The sequence below is a fragment of the Cebus imitator genome, unplaced genomic scaffold, assembly GCF_001604975.1.
Source record: "Cebus imitator isolate Cc_AM_T3 unplaced genomic scaffold, Cebus_imitator-1.0 Scaffold765, whole genome shotgun sequence".
Classification (NCBI taxonomy): Eukaryota; Metazoa; Chordata; class Mammalia; order Primates; family Cebidae; genus Cebus; species Cebus imitator.
Genome location: NW_016108080.1, coordinates 369,622 through 387,739, shown reverse-complemented (window position 1 = coordinate 387,739; position 18,118 = coordinate 369,622). Strand labels below are relative to the sequence as shown.

Below are 18,118 nucleotides of genomic sequence, written 5' to 3'. Positions count from 1 at the left end.
AAAAAAAAAAAGATTTGTTAGTATACTATTTGGGGGCTTTGGTTTTCTTTAAGAGGTTTTACACATATTTTCATGCTGATCATCAGGACTTTACCCATCTCCAAAGGCTGAGAAGCTATTGTACCCCTCAGTGGAAAAGCTGGTTATGATTATTCTTGGTATATGTAAATTCTGTCTGAAATCCTCACCATCTCTATCTGTTTATTCATTCTGGAATGGAGATGGAGACTGATTAGCTAGTCTCTTTTGCATGTTGCCAAGTTACATGCGTAAAGTCCACTTCTACTCCCAGCATTCTGAGTTTTATGCCAAGGCAGAAAAATCTCAAGAGAAAAAGGAAAACTGTTTGTTATTAATCCCTGAAAAGAAAAGCATGTTACTCTGTGAAAAGTCATATAAATTTCTGTGTGCCTTGAAGGTTCAAATAAGAGAACTGTTTTTTTTTTTTTCAATGATGGGTTTCTATTATTACTGCAATTGCCATAAAATGAAATCAGAGTTAAGCTATGCTGCTGTTCTTCTGTTGCCTAGAGAGTCTGAAAATCAGTTCAGTGAGTAAGCTAGTACTATTACCTGACTTCTATTCATATGAGTTAGATTACAGGTTTATTAACTTTATTAAATTAAATTCAGGAAAGCTAATATGTGTCATTTGCATTGGAAGGAGAAGAGCTTTTTTTCTTACACGTTAGAAGTATTTCACATTCCTCATATCTGTGCACATCTAAATCAGCCTTTGCTTAAAATCTTGATCTTCTTAATTTCCTTTACAAAGAGGTTCATTAATGGTTTTTCTTAATCAATTGCAAAAATTATTCCTAAAAGACACTGCATAAAATTAATGTATTATCCAGTTGATGAGAATTCAGGGAACAGTCCAGTGGTTGTTTATGATATGTGTATGTATTATTTTTAATGAGAAATGGGTAAATTTTGTTTTTGTAAAAGCATGTACGTCAAGATGAATTTGTGGTGCCTCCTAAAAACAACAGTATTTCAGAGATTCTCTGTGAATCGATCATTGTGAAGGGAGTTCCATTATACAGATGTTCAGATCCGTATCTCAGTGAGAGGTAGATCCCTCTGGATGCTTGGTGCTATCATTTTATCGTACATAAAATTCCCCTAGAGAACCAAATTAACGATGTTGATTTTAATTCTAACAGTTGGGGATGAAGTCCAGGTAGCTGAAATCTTACCTGTACCCAGGAATTTCTGATATGAAAGCTACATAGAGCAGACTAAGAAACTTTTCTAGGTTCCCTAAATGCTATTTGAAAATGTTATAAGGGAAAAACAGCATAATCTTACCAGCTCTTGATACTAAAATGGATGGCTCTTCCTTGAATTCTTTCATTTCAGACTACTACTAATTAAGTTTGAGCGATGACCATGTTTGATTTCCCGCCCACCTTGTCTCTGGTAATTAACATAGGCAAAGCCACTGAAGTATAAATGTCGACATTAGGGTAGCTGTCAAGCAGGAAAAATAGAAGGAGCCCTTGATGATGGCTGTGAATATGTCCAGAAACAATATCGCAGAATAGCAGTAGGTTGAGAACACCAGGAAAGCACGTGTCCAGGCTAGCCTGTTTTGAATAAAGGCTTTGGAATCAATCTTCAGTCTGAAGACCAGAAGAAATCACAGTCTCTCTCCTTAATTGCAGTTATGGAAAATGCAGGAAAACATTTCAACCTAAAATGCTAATGTTCTTTCAGCCATGACTGTGTCTGTGCACACTAATCACTTTCAGCAGTTGCAAATATGAGGATGGAAGTTTTCCACCCAGCACTGATAAAATCCAAATTGACAATCTGTTTAAAAATGGTTATTTGGACCAGATTCAGTGCCTATTCAAAGAAATGGGTGAGGAGGATGAGAGTTACACATAAAATAATGATTGCATGGCCTTTAAAGATATTATGTATAATGCATTCCAAAGCAGAAATGTAAAAGATGACAAAATCCATTATTCATTGTTTTTTCATATTCATACAGATAGGACTATAATGAAAATTGGTCTTCTGCCATGCATAACTGTGAGTCCTACAGTAATAAAACAAATGTTTTCTAGGACCAGGTGATTTATATGCAAAAAACATCTTTACAAAGCAAATTTTGTCTAAAAAACAAGGCTCTTATTTTTAAAGGAGCCATGCTGTATTGCCAAGGCTATTGGGTTGTTTATTGATGTTTATATCAGATAGATCTCAGGAAACTTAATTTTAAATTGTACTAATCCTCAATAAGTGTTTTAATTTATATTTATTCATGTTAAATAGAGGAAAAACCCTTGTTCTCTTTCAGTGAGCCAAGAACAATCATTCAGAGCTGAACAATAGAAAACATGGAAAGTATTGTTCTTTTCAGGTATTCAGCTGGTTAAACTTTGAAATCTGAGTATTAAGCATAGCAAATATAAACTCATTGAATTTCTGAATTAAGCAGTGAGTATTTTCATTTGATTATGTTTAGGAAACAGTTTAAAATATTAGTTGATAGGTAACTATTTTAATGGATCCATTGTTTTGAAGTAGTTATGATCTGGTAGAACACTATACTCCACACAGTGGAATCTAATAAGGAATAGCTTGGAGAGAACAGTTTTTATCTTGCAGTGGAAAACATTATCAGTGCAATTTTTATTGTATGTCTAAGGCATTTTGGTATTGTCTAACTTTAATGATTTAAGAAAACCGTAGGTACTAACTGCAAAGACATCAGAATTCCAGAAGTGGGTAAAAATGGTAAGTTGCACCTGAACATAATCACTTATTAAACTCGGAGTATGTTTAATAAGTGAGCTGAGAATTAGCTTTAAGTGTGAATCTAGAGGAAGGAATACAGTGGTAGGCTCCTAGGCCAGAGTTGTCAATGCTTAGTTATGCCATGGGCAGTTAGAATTAACTGATGGAAGACACATGATTCTTCTGACAGCGGTATCTATCATCAGTGTGTCGTGCTGTTTGGAGAGTAGGTTAATTGAAAATAAGAGAAATCGTTGCACTTCATTTCTTAAATTATCTGACCTCATTTAGGAAACTAATATACCATTTATCCTAGTAATAAATCAATATGCATGGTTGTCCATAAATGTGAGGCACTTTCCAAGGGAGAAAATAACCTCTGGACATGTTCATTAACCGTAGACAGAATCATTTAAGCAATTAAAGTTGTTGAAGTTGACTTTTCAAACCCCAACCTGTAGTGACACCAGCAGCTACTCGGCTGCTGAATAAAAAGGGTGCATGCATGGGCTCTCACACTCTCTCCCTGCCACATATACACAAATATGAAATTAGTAGATTAAAGACTTCAATTATTATTTAATCACCATAGCCGTGAAGCCAAGAATTATAGAATTGACAACATAAAAATAACCTGATCCAGTCTCTTAATTGTATAGATAGCTGGACACCTGTAATGCCAGCACTTTGGGAGGCTGAGGCACGTGGTCCCTTGAAGTCAGACATTCGAGACCAGCCTGGTCAACCTGGTGAAACCGCATCTCTACTAAAAATACAAAAATTAGCTAGGCCTGGTGGCACACACCTGTAATCCCAGTTACTTGGGTGGCTGAGGCATGAGAATTGCTTGAATTCAGGAGGTGAAGCTTGCAGTGAACTGAGATCATGCCATTGTACTCCAGCCTAGACAACAGAGTGAGATTCTGTCTCAAAAAAAATGATAAAATTAATATGAGTTAGATTACCAATTGCCTCTTAAGAAATAGGTGCTCCATAGTTGTTTATTGAGCATAATTGTTCAAGACATCTACATGCTTCAGGAGTCTGGTTCTGTCAAAACCCTGGTTTTAACTTTCTTGCACTTCTGTTTAAAATAGAAATTGCCTTAACCACAGACAAACCAAACAAAAAATAATCATGTAACTGAACTGAATTGGAGAATAGAAATTAGAGACAGAAGCCTCTCTGCGTTGTAGGAAAGATGGATAGGTAAGTGGGAGCCCAGGATGGGTAAATGGGGATGCAGGAGAAAGTGGCTCTGTCTCCCAGTGAATCAGGAACTACCACAGAAGCTGTGAGAGCTAAAGGGTTACAGAGGAAAAGTACCAAGCAGATCAGAGAAAGAGACACCTCTAGGGCCTCTTCCTTCCCCTTGGGTAGAAGATTAAGTCACATTTGCAAGGAACTGAGAAGTCTACCTGATCTAGTTGCTGTTGCCATTGTAAACCAGAATAAAGCCCAAGTAGCTTGGCTGAGCATCCACCAACCTTAGCACTGTCGCCCACACTGATTCTCAGAGCAAGCAAGAATAGTCCCAAAGGAATGTCATAGGAAGGAGTTTATGAAGACATCTGTAAGAATAAAAACCTAGTCCTGTTTCATTTTCGTGACTAGGATTCATATTAGAGAGTACTTATAAGTACCTACTCTAGTGTAAGAGGTAAAATTAAGTCCTTACAAACCCAGAAATAATTTTATTCTTCACGCTTAATCTCCCAATTTATATCTCAGTACAAATGTTACATAGAACAGTTACATATCAGGGACTAAATAGTAGAGTGATTACTTTCTGTTCAATATAGTTAAAATCTCTCTTTTTTAAATAGTGGTAATAGATAAAAAGAAGCTACTAATTTTTTTTTTTTTTTTTTGAGACGGAGTCTCACCCTGTCACCCAGGCTGGAATGCAGTGGCACAATCTTGGCTTATGGCAATCTCTGTATCCCGGGTTCGAGTGATTCTCCTGCCTCAGCCTCCTGAACAGCTGGGACTACAGGCATGCACCACCACACTGAGCCAATTTTTTTATTTTTAGTAGAGATGGGGTTTCACCACATTGGCCAGGCTGGTCTTGAACTCCTGACCTCATGATTCACCCACCTCAGCCCCCCAAAGTGCTAATTTTTAAAATCTGTAATGCTGTTCTGGCTTCTATACGTCTCTCCCTCTTACCTGACTCCAGCCACTCACACCTCCTCGCTATTCCGTGAACACATCAGGTTGGAAAGAGCATGATGGATAACGCCTTTGCCTTGCTTGTTTTCTCTGGCTTGAATATTTTCTCCCCATCTATCTTTAAGACTAGCTTCCTCGTCACCTTTAAGACACCTTGTTAGGGAGGCCTGCCCTGGCCTGGCCTGTCTGTGTACTATGATAATCTATCTCCCCCAGCAACCAGGACTCCTCACCCTTCTTATCATGATGGCTTCTTTTTCTCCTATAGCACATTTTTACCTTCTACTCTAAGAGATTATTTACTTAGATTTTTTTGTCTATTCTCCCCCACTAGAATATACAATGTCCGTAAGAGCAAAAATATTTGTTTAGATTGCTTACTTATCCTCAAAGCTTAAAACTATCTGGAGCATAGTAAATGCTCAATCACTATTTTTAATGAATAAATGACCATATGAATATTGACTTTTCGAGATAAAAATTTAGGTTTACTCCCCCAGATTTAACGTACATGCTATGCTTTTTCATATTCAGGATCTGTTCATATGTCAGTTTTTAGATATGCTCTTTGTTTTCATGCTCTGTCTCCCCTAGAGAGAGTGATTCAAATAAATCTAGGGGAGAATAAATCTAGATGAATGGTCTATGAGGAATAGTCCTCTTCCTCCAGAGGCTTCAAATAGAGCAACATTAGGGTCGGTCTTGGCATTTAAGTCCCAAAGAAATTCAGGCTTATGTTGAGAGAGATACACAGATAAAAGTACGAGTAAAAGAGAGACTATATTTCTAAGCAACAGAAATCCCATATCACAACAAACCATGTCCAGATGGTCAGGAAATAATATTAGAAAAAAACAATCTTTTCACTGAGGCCAAGATGAGGGTCCTTCATAGATGCCACACTCTGGTCAAAGACACAACCGATACCTTCCAAAGCTTCAGCCATTAGTAGTCAGAGAAGTGGTCCCGTTTAACCTGCATGTTGCCCCAAAGATTGTCCTAAAGTTCAAATCCAAGTAGTGCCCTTCTTTGCTTGAAATCCTGTAGTGATTTCTCCCATAGCTTCAAATTCTTTGGCTTGGTACAAAATACTCTTTATGATATGGTCTCTGTCCTGGCATTGATCGCATTCTTGGTAATCACTGATGTCCTCCTATCTCCTGGGTCCCTGAAGAAGTACTTTGCCCCTTTTGCCATGATGACACAGCTAGAAGGCACCACCTATTAACCAGGTAATGGGCCCTCACCAGATACCAAATCTGGCAGAGCCTTGATCTTGAACTTCCCAGCTTCCACTGATCTCCTGTGTGTCTCTTGCAACACATAATGGACTTCCAGAGGATACGGGTTATACCTTATTCATACCTTATTCATCCTCAGGGCTAGGCTTATGGAGGTTCTCAGTACTGTTTCAGTGGAAAATGGCTAAATGGAAATGTGATGTTGCTATACTCTAATATGGCTGTGTTTTTTCTTTCCTCAAGGACTTCGGCATTATGTTCCTGCACCACCTTGTATCTATTTTCTTGATTACCTTTTCATATGTCAACAATATGGCCCGAGTAGGAACCCTGGTCCTTTGTCTTCATGATTCGGCGGACGCTCTTCTGGAGGTAAAAGTTTTCTTTCATCTTTAAAAATACAAAATCCAAAATTTAGGAAGTCCCCAATCTCACTACCTCTTTAATGTTATGCTAGTTGGTGCTTGTGTACAATAGTAAATAACTGCATTGAAACTGCAGAGTGTTTTTTTGTAGGTTAAACTGGTGAAAATGAGATTTTAAATTAGTATGTAAACTTTTATACAAAAAAATTAACATTGTTAATAGAATGATGAAAACCCTTACTATTCTACACTTTAAAAATGAGTAATTTTACAAAGGAAAATTATTATTTGATTAGGTTTTGTGTGTTGTAACCTTTACCCTAATTTATTGGGAAATTTTGTAAAACTCAGTTTAGTTACTAATAGGAGCTATATATCCCAATAAAATTAAGTAGGGGTCATCATTTTTATTGCTAATACACATTGTCCTTATGTTTTTACAGTGAAAAGGGAATATGAATTGCAAATTTTATGTAGAAACTATGTTTATATATATGTATAAAGAATATCTCTGGAACTATTGGTTATACTTGAATTAACTTTCTGAATTATTATTATTTAGAATTCTTAAAGTGGTAAAATAAATAAAAAATGTTCTAGCATATTTCAAAAGGTAAAATCCCAAGGAAAATTGTGATGCGATATTTACTTTTAACTATGGCTCCTGTGAAGATCATACTCAGTAATGTTATATAATTAAAGTCTTTGCATTTTATATTAAGAAATTAATATAACTGGTCAGAATTACCTTACAAGAGTACAAAGCCCATATAGAAATGGCTCTCACAATCGATCTGAATTCTGATTTTTTTTTCTTTTGGCCCACCATTTTGCTTTAAGTCCTTTGTTTTGCTACCTTTGAAGCATTTACTGTTCTGTGAATATAGACTAGACATGTCCTCAAATAATGACCTGTTATTGCAATATAAGCAGAATTCTATGCTATGAAATTTGAACCTACTATAAAGGCAATTAAGGTTTGAGGCATGTACATAACTTTGTTAAAAACTCTGGTCCTTTAATGTTATGAAACAGAAAAATAGACCCAAAGGGCTAGGTAAGTCAAATGATAATTTGTTGCTATGATTTTTAAATGTTTCAAGCTAACCTCTATTCAACATATTTTTTTAAATAGGAGAAATATAATTAGTAAAAGGGGGATCCCCTGGAAATGAGTTACCATTTGGTTAAATCTTAAGTGTGTTTGGATATAGAAATTCATGCACAACCTAAGGCTTGAAATCCTGTACAATTAGCCAGCCTTGTTGCCTGTGGAAATGGCTGGCATGATACTTTTTAGTGCCATGATTGAGAAAATTTCTAATCAAGTTCCACCTGTATCCAGAAAAAAATTCAGAAATCCCAGTCATGTGACTTAAAAACACATCACCTAGATTCTCTTTAACATTATAAAATAACTAACACTTAGAATATTCAATTAGTGAGATAGGTTACCTATCAACCCCTCAACATGTTATGTTACAGCCTAGACATTTCTGAAAAGTTTGTGTTTAAAGCTCATTTATTGAATACTGATGAAAAAATATAAAAAGAGAAATACCATGATTTACCTAGCCAGAAGAAGGTACCTTTTAACATAATTTATGGTGCTACACCTTAAATGTTCATGAGATTAAAAGCTTATGATCCTAACTTCCACCCAGTTAGTAGATATTTCCCCTTAGGAATACATTCCTCTCATAGCTTTGTGCTTTACTTAAAGCTTTTAAATTATAGCTTCTGTGGATAATGTCAACAATCTTTTCAAACCTGACTCAGTTAAGTTTCTAAGAAGTAGAAAATCACGTTATAAATTGAGAAGACATCATCAATTTATAACCCTGTGTGTAGGTGCTGTGAATTCTATGCAAAGATGTAAAAAACGGTGATTAGGCAAAATTATGTTTTCAATCTCACCTATTTTTAGAATGATCTGTAAAAAAGTGGATGGTAGAGAAAGGGATATGATTTATTCCCTAGACTAATGTATAATATAAGATGTCATCACTTAAGTCACTGTCATAAATTATTAGAGTACTTTTTCACAAACGCTTTGAACATTAGTGACCCCACATGTAAAAATGACCCATTCATGTAACTTTGAAAATTCTACCTAAGTGGATTAGTTGAAGTAACATGATCTTGATGCTTTCTTCATTTCTAAGTTCATGAGAAAAAGCCAGAAAAGCATATTCCCACAGTACTTCGTATGCCTGTTTAAAGAAAACCTACAATTTTAAGGAGAGAGGAAGACAAACACAGAAGAGCTCCATATATTCTGTATAAAGTTTGTGGTCTCAGTATTTGAGGTTCATAAAAAGGTTTAAAGGATTACCCAGCACTTCCGTTTGAACTGTTATGCCAGATTTCTGTTTTGGTGTCTCTGGCTTGCTCATAGCATATATGATGCAATAATTTCTTATTTTTCCCTCTGTTTTTCTGAAATCAACCATCCAATTGAATTTTTCAGGTTGCTGAATATTTTATTAAATCTGTAACAGTCAGGAATTCTACTTATAGTTAATGCTGCCTTTCACTCAACTTATGGGTAATTTATAAATACTGATGCATGATGCATGACATTTCATTCACAGGTAATTTTATGCATTTGGTAAGGTACATCTTATAGGAAAGTCATGCATATTAAAAGAAATTTTATTATCAGTTTAACTACATTAATATGTCACATTCCTTTCTTTCATAGGCTGCCAAAATGGCAAATTATGCCAAGTTTCAGAAAATGTGTGATCTCCTGTTTCTTATGTTTGCCATGGTTTTTATCACCACACGACTGGGTATATTTCCTCTCTGGTGAGTATGCCAGTCTTCTTCCTGATAGAACTGCCCCTTCCAAATAAGCTTTATGAACCATTTTCCTTTTGAATTTTACCATAAGTACTTAGAAGTTTAAATAATTGGGCAGGGGAGTACCTCAAGAAACAGCTTGATTTCTTCTTCCAGCAGAGGGTTACACTCTTTACTAATGTTTTCTACGGGATAGTTAGAAAATGATGTGGCTTGCAGGGGTTCTGAGGCCACAGAAAGCCAACTGTCATAGAAGGCACCAGTCTAGAATATGACTCAAGAACCTCAGCCATGAAAGTTGGAATTAAGAAAGAAACCATGGTGTTGCAAACAAGTAGGTGAAGGAATTTTCTGTACCAGTGCTTCACAAAGGGTTGTCCCTGGACCACCAGCAGCAGCATCACCTGAGAACCTGTTGGAAATGCACATTATTGGCCCCACCCAAGACTCTCTGAGTGAGTAACTCTGGAGATGAGTCCTGGCAATGTGTTAATAAGCTTTCCTGATGATTCTGCTGCATCTTAAAGTTGAAAACCATTGTCCTAAATAAGTCTTCTCATTAGCTATACACCATTCTAACCAAATAGTCTTTGAATTATATCCAAAGTCTCGTCCAGCTTTGTGTTACTTGGCAAATATACCTTTCATGCTTCTTCCAACTTACTGAAGAAAAATGGTGACCAAGAGGGATTCCTGTTCCATGTTGACCAAGAGGGATTCCTGATCCCCCCCTGAAGAATTTCTTTAGGTGGACTTCAGTCCCCCAAACACCAGTCTTTCTGTATGATTTTTCTACTTGTGACTATGCCTTCTAACTGTTAGATCATCATGCCTGCTATTTCCCTACCTTGTTTGAGGTATAAAAGACCTCTGTCAAATGTCTTAAGGAATTCAGGATTTATTTTGTTGTCTGAGTCACTCCCTGCACAGATAGAGGAAGGATCAGAAAAAGAATGTGAAGTCAGGTTTTAGAAAACCTTTGCTGACTCCTGGGTCTTCATTCTAAGTACTTGCCCCCATCTGTGTGATTAGCCATCTACAACGGTAAGCTTACCAGCCTAGAATATCCATTCTTTGCCTTCTCTATATTGTTTAGGTGTGGACTTTAAAATTCCAATTAACTACCATTTTTTGTATGTATTTAGTGAAAATTTACTGGGCATTTATTGCATCACCATTACTGGGATGGTACTGGTAATGCTGATAATTCAGTTGGACATAGGGCTGCCCTTGGGGCACTTGCAGTTGAATTCCTACAGGTCCTTCTAATATTCTGGTTTATAATTTGGGGTATGGGATGGGGAAGGCCGGAGATTATAATTTTTTTCCAAACATTTACTGGACATAGGTAATGTAGATGGATTATCAATATTTATAGTTTTGTTGGATTTGCTGAGGAGCTCTGTTGGCTAATTTATTCATTATAGCAAATAGATTTTGCATGTGAAATAGTGACTCACCTGTGTAGGGTAAGGTAATGGAGGTAGATTAGACATTAGTTTTAAGAAACATTTCATAGACCTATTTCTTTTTCAAAGACTGTGCTTGAGGTAGAAGAAGAAACAAAATTATTTCCCCTCCCCTACATTCCTTTTTGTTTTTAACCCATTGCTGTGGATTCACCAACAATACCTTCCAGATTCCTCTTGCCTATATTTGAGTTCCTCATGAGTCAGAATATTGGTAATTGATGAGTTTAGTAACTCTTTGGCTTATTCTCTATTATGTCGGCAACCCATGCTCTTCAAAGACAGCATACACCGTGATTAGCCTTTTAGAACCATGCACTGCTCCTCCAGACTTCTCTTTCAATCATAATACATCCTTCTAGAACAACCTTGTCCAACAGAAATATAATGCAGGCTTTATAGTAATTTAATATTTTCTAGTAGCCACACTAAAAGTTTTTTTTTTTTTAAGATGAAAGGTGATATCCATTTAAATAACATATTTAACTTAGTATCTTCTAAATAGTATTTTTTTTTTAAGACAGAGTCTCACTCTGTCACCCAGGCTGGAGTGCAGTGGCACAATCTCGGCCCACTGCAGTCTCTGCCTCCCAGGTTCGAGTGATTCTCTTGCCTCAGCCTCCCAAGTATCTGGGACTACAAGCACGCACCACTACACTAAGTCTAATTTTTGTACTTTTTTTTTTTTTTTAGTAGAGACGGGGTTTCACCATGTTGGCTAGAGTGGTCTCAAACTCCTGACCTTGTGATCCACCAACCTTGGCCTCCCAAAGTGCTGGGATTACAGGGATGAGCTGCTGTGCCTGGCCCAAAATACTATTTTAACGTTATCAACACATTAATATTAAAATGTTTTGGGTATCTACATTGTTTTAATGTATATTAAATCTTTGAAATCCGATGTGTATTTCACATTACCACACATCTAGATTTAGTTTAGCTACGTTTCAAGTGCTCAGTAGCTCATGTGGCTAGCATATTGGACAGTATAGTTCCAGAAAAGAACAACTATCACAGTCTTTGACAGTGACCAGATTATACAGGTTTTTCTGGTGTCAGAGTATCTTGGTTGACATTCTTAAGTCTGTTGTTTGCTACGATCGTTCGAGTCAGGATAGCATAGCGGTTAGCTGGGACAGTTGGACTAGAGTGCATGGGTTCAAATCCTGCCTCACTGCTAAACACCTTTGTGCTGAAGTTTCCTCATCTCTTAAATAGGAATAATGATGATACCCACTCATAGCATTATTGTAACTATTAAATGAGTTTGTGTCTCTATTGAGCTAAAAACATGCCAGCCTCATAGTAATTGCTATGTAAGTATTGGCTTGTTAAGTGAGGTTATTTATTTAATATGAAAAGAGACACCTCTTAGGAAATGAGTAAGAAAAAAAGACTCAATAGAAGTATTTGGCATGGCTCTGAATAGGTACAGTTCAGAAAAATATAAATGACAAAATTATAGAATGATTTAACTCTACCATAAATAAAGAAAATAAATTGTAGCTTCTGAAAATACAGTCATGTACTATATAGCTAGACTTCCTGGCCAGTGATGGACCACATATATAACAGCAGTCCTACAAGATTATAATGGACCTAAATAATTTCTATGACAACATCATAGCACAATGCATTCATTACTGATGTATTTATGTTGATGTTGCTGTACACAAACCTATTGCACTGCCAGTCACTCCTCATTCTTCCCTCCTCCCATCCCCTGGCCACCATTAACCTGCTTTCTGTCTCTGTGAACTTACCTATTGTGGTCATTTTATGTAAATGGTTTCATGCAATAGGTGATCTTTTATAACTGAGTTCTTTCAGTTTCCTGATGTTTTCAAGGTTTATCCATGTTGTAGCATGTATCAGTACTTAATTCCTTCTTATTGATGATTAATATTTTATTGTATGGATATACCACATTTTATCCATTCATCAGGTGACAGACTTTAGGACTGTTTCCACTGTTTGGCTGTTGTGAATAATGCTGCTATTAATGTTTGCATACAGGCTGTTGTGTGAACACACATTTTCAGTCTTCATAGGCATATGCTTAGGAATGGAATTGCTGGATTATATGGTAACTCTCTAACTTCTTGAAGAACTACCAGATATCTTCTTTCTTTCTTTCCTTTCTTCCTTTCTTTCCTTTCTTTCTTTCTTTCCTTCTTTCCTTCCTTTCTTTTTTGACAGGGTCTTGCTCTGTTGGCCAGGCTGGGCTGCAGTGGTGCCATCATAGCTTATTGCAGCCTCGAACTCCTGGGCTCAAGTGGTTCTCCTGCCCCAGCCTCTCGCGTAGCTAGGACTCCAGGTGCATGCTGCAACACCCAGCCGATTTATTTATTTATTTGTAGAGATAGGGTCTCACTATGTTGCCTAGGCTAGTCTTGAACTCCTGGCCTCAAGAGATCCTCCAGCCTAGGCTTCCCAAAGTGCAGGTGTTACAGCCACTGCACCCAGCCCATCAAACTCTTTTACAAAGTTGCAGCACCATTTAACATCTGACCAGCAATATATGAGAGTTTTGCTTTCTCCACTTCCTTGCCAATGCTTTTTATTATCTTTTATATTGTATTCATTTTAGTGGGTATTAAGTAGTATTTATGGTAGTTTTGATTTGCATTTCAAATCCTTTACCCATTTGTAATGTATTTTTTATCATTGTAAAAATTTGTTACGTATGATTATATATCTGAATGATGAATATAGTAATATATTTGTATAAACAACGTATCTGATACATAATTTGCAAATAATTTCTCCCTTACTGAGGGTTGTCTTTTCACTTCCTTGATGATATCCTTTGAAGCACAAAAGCTTTCAGATTTGATAAAGTTTGTCTGTTTTTTCTTTTGTCACTTGTATTTTTGATGTCATAAGAAACCATTGTCAAATCCAAGATCATGAAGATTTACTCCTATTTTTTTTCCTAAGAGTTTTCTAGTTATAACTCTTCCATTTAGGCCTATGCTCTGTTAAGGGGTGATTTTTGTTTATGGTGGGAGGTAGGTATCCAAGTTCATTCTTGCATGTGTGGATATTCAGTCATCCCCACACCATTTCTTGATTGACGATTGCTGTTATGATGATCATCTTCAGCACACAACTCCCAGTGAAGCGAACTTGTGTTTGTCGCCATCCTCATTTACTGCCCTTTACTGGCTTTAATTCATTTCCACCTTTTGGAATCACACTATATTTTATCTGTGGCCTGTTTGCTAGGTTGACTCATTTGTCCTGCCTGGGAATTCTTCACCCTATCTAATATGCTAGGTTGACTCATTTGTCCTGCCTGGGAATTCTTCACCCTATCTAATAAGCCAGGAGGTGAGACACGTTTGCACAACCCTTTCCTCTTCTCTCCAAGCTGGGATGCTATCCAAGGGAGTGTTAATTACCTCTGTCCAGAGGACATCTGGGATGCAGCCCTCCCACACACAGGTCACCAAAACTGATCTCTCCACTGTTCCTTCCTGATGGTATCACTGTCCTCTGTGGCTTCCCTGTGTAGATAGTCCAGCCATTGCCTGGCCTTGCTGTTCCCAGGACATGACTTACCCCAGAAAGTGCAATTTTTATATCCACTCTGTGCTCCTGTTGGCCCTGCTGACCTGTTTCATGCCCCTATTTTGGAGGGGAGGGTAATGAAAGTGGCAACTCTTCCTCTTGCCCATCGTTACACTGCCCACAGTCTCACCACAGAATCCCTTGCCTTGCTTTTTCTTGTTCACAGTCTTTCAAGGATTGAAAGATAAGCAGAGTATGATTTGGGAAGAGACCTTTATTGTCAAATAACTCAACCACCACATGAATAATTCCAGGGGAAGGAAGCCCTCCACCTCTAAACAGTCCCTTCTAGTTCCACACAGTGGCCGTTGTTAGAGTTCTGCCCCAGGTGGTCACGGTTTTTCTCCCAATACTTTCTGCCTTTTTGTCCTAGTTGTGACCTTGGAACTATACAGCGTCTAATTCTTGTTCTGTACCTCAGCCCAGCAAATATTGAAAAACAAAATTCTTATGCCCGCCTTTCCTGTTGTCTTCATCAAGATAAACATTGTAAATTCCTTCAGTCACCTTTTTCTCTGGCTTTCATGCTTGTCTTTTCTGATTCTGAATTTTATTGTATCAAATCATCTGGGAACATTATGTCAGTTCTTCAAAATGTAGTTTTCTCTACCATTTGTGTAATACCTCGCTATTTTGAATCAGTACTTATATGATTATATTACATAATGACTGCGAAATAATCTTGTTAATACCATTATGGGTTTCCTCCAGGTATGCATGATGCTAATCTTTACAGAAGCATCATCTTCTCAAATTTTACTAACATAGGAGACTCTGGAATTGTAACTTCATAATATGACCATCCTAGAAGCCAAGATAATATGTCTGCATATCCTGTTCTCCATAACGACATTCTTCTTCTGTAACTACATACCTGCTTGCTAAAACCTGAGCAAACATATGAATAGGTTTATTGTATCAAGAGTCTTACTGCTTTACCAGTTTTATCGAATAATTAAATATTTAGTGAGTCGCTCAGGATTTATCTGCTAGGAATTCTTTCCTAACACATTCTTAGATAATTCTGTTGTTCCTTTATTAAATGACACCTGTGGAATCACGTAGTTTCACTGTTGATACAATTAACAACAGACTTTCATATCCATATCTCCTTCAAATACATACTTATTTTTCCCAGATGGTGCTGTCTATAGTCAAGACCAAATTTTGGCCTGGTCTTTATTTATCATATACTTTTAAGGATTTGGTTTTATTATCAGTATTCAAAAGCTTCAATGATACATATTGGATATATATGTTGCACTCCTGTTACCAAATAAGCAATCACGGGTGCATCACCTACTTGCTATCAATCAAAGTGTTAAAAGTTTAAATATTTTCTCTTGTATTTAAATTTCTGGAAAGTTGTGTCTGGATAGCTCTCCTCAACTCAAAAATCTATGTATTTTAATCTTTACTTTGTAGTCACATAGTCAATAATCTGATCCTTTTTGACAGTAAATCTACCCATCATTGTAAGCTGTTATCATTTTCATTGATCTGCATCTCTCTTTCATAGTCCACTTACGTGTAATCTCTAAGTCCACTTACATGTAATCTCTAAGCCAACAATTTCCCATAAAAGCTGTGGTTTTAATTTGGCATAGAGTAGATAGTACTCAAACTCATTATAGCAGCCATCACAATGCCTTACTGTGGCTTATCAATAAGTACTTGTTGAGTGAATTAGGTACTCTTTATTTCTAAATGGTCTCACAGTCATTTTCTTAGTTGACTTCCTTAAATCTTTGTGAAGTAAGGTAAGTGCAGTTTCTCCCTTATTACACAGAGAAAACCAATTCATTTAGTCAGTGATTCACCAGGCTCTCTGGACTCCGGTCCTCCTAATATCAGTCTAGTTCAACAACTACTTACTATGTTCCATTTGTTCTTTCTACAACACAATACTCTCTTCTTACTGAAGGCCATAAAGTATTTGATGACATACATTTTTGGTGGTAGTTAAATAAAAAAGAATCATTTAAAATGATTGCCTCTGTCATTCTGCCCTAGCCAAGATAACATATTGCAAATATCATCATCTATCAGCAATACTTTGGAATCTGGTAAAGAAAGAAACAAGTTCACAAAGATGCTGAAAGAGAAGTGGCATGGTACAGTCTTTAGAAAGGCTGCTTGTTTTGAGTCAGATTTCTCCTCCCATACTGTCTGAAGACTGGACGTGTGACTTCTCCACACCTGTGTCCTCATCAGTAAAATAATGATAAATACTCTACCTACCTTACCAGTAATGTTAAGGATCAAATGTAATAGTGCTCATAAAATGCCTTATAAACAATAAAATACTTTATAAATATTAAGCATTTTTCAAAATGTGCTGCTACTGTTAAAGACATAAATTCCCATTATAGCCAGTGGTCAGAAATTTTTATTACATTTTATAACCTCCCACTAGTCTATATTAAGGAATCGTAACCATAGATACTTCTGAAATAAAATTCTAAAATGCTCCATCCAATTATGAGACTTAAGCTGTCTCATTTCAGTGGCTTCTGTTCTTAGTAGACAGTGAGCATGTAATGTTGAAAGTGTACCAGTTTGCCATATTCTCACAAATCCCAGGTGAATGGGCATACCACTATTCCCAGAACCTCTTCCCGTGGCCAGATCGTGGTTTTCCACATCTCCAGTCATGTTCCATGAAGTGTGAAAGCCTTGGCTACAGGAGGTTTAGCGTCAAATACATACCTTTACTGGTCAGCTACTGTTCAGACAGAAACGTCTGCCTTCTCAGAATGTTGTTTTCTGTTGATCCCTGCAAAGCAGGGGAATTATCTGTGAATTTGTTCTCTCTGAAGGTCTCTATAATTTAAAAAAAAAAAAGTTACAGAGGAGACTCAATCATCCTTTTACCATTTTCCATGACAAGATTTAAAATTCATCTAGACACATAGGAGATTAGCTTTTTATCTAATTTATTTTTCAAAATGTATTTTACTAAAGTAGCATGGCTTATATGCTTTTCTGAATTTTTGATAAGGAACAGATTAGTCTCAGACTTCACAAATTTGAAAAATCTGACTTTTTTTTCATGCAATCCCTTGACAAATTTGCTCTGAAATTTGCCTTGGTGCTTGTCTATGTTAACTTTATTAGAAAGATTTGAGGGAAGAAATCCAGTATCTTTTGGGCATAAGGCATTTTGGTGTGTTTTTAGTAATTTTTACACCTGTCCACATTGGTTAATACCTTCATAGGGTATGGAAGAGTTAGATGGAAATATGTGTGTTGAGATGTCTCTTTCAGATGAACATAAAAATTTTAATGTAATTTCAGGATCGAAGGGCTAGACCAGAGGTCAACAAAGCATGGCCGGTAGGACAAAGCAGCCCACTGCCTGTTTGTATCAGTGAAGTTTCATTGGAATACAGCCTTGCCCATCTATTAATATTATCTTTGGCTGCTTTCTGCTTTCAGTGGCATGGGTGTGTAGCTGTGACAGAATTATGGCCCATAAAGCCTAAAGTATTTGCTGTCTGGTCCTTTGCAGAAGAGACTTGCCAACTCTCTGGCTAGACCATTAACAATTAGTCTCATGAATAATAATAAGGCAGTGGGTGGAGTGAAGTACTAAATGCATTCAGCCTTGGAGTAGTCTTAAAACTGCTGTCCACTGAGGAGCAGAAGATCAAACACCGCATGTTCTCACTCATAGGCGGGTGTTGAACGATGAGAGCACATGGACAAAGGGAGGGGAGCACTACACACTGGGGTCAGTTGG

At 36.9% G+C, this 18,118-nt stretch overlaps 1 protein-coding gene across 1 annotated transcript in view; it reads left to right on the top strand.

The window, feature by feature from the left end:
* Positions 1 to 18,118, top strand: part of LOC108297035 (ceramide synthase 6-like) — a 158,290-nt gene that overhangs the window by 81,235 nt on the left and 58,937 nt on the right. The window contains exons 5-6 of the mRNA XM_017519665.1: positions 6,408 to 6,536; positions 9,234 to 9,340. Coding sequence (XP_017375154.1) covers positions 6,408 to 6,536; positions 9,234 to 9,340 — 236 coding nt within the window. The remainder of the gene's footprint in view (positions 1 to 6,407; positions 6,537 to 9,233; positions 9,341 to 18,118) is intronic.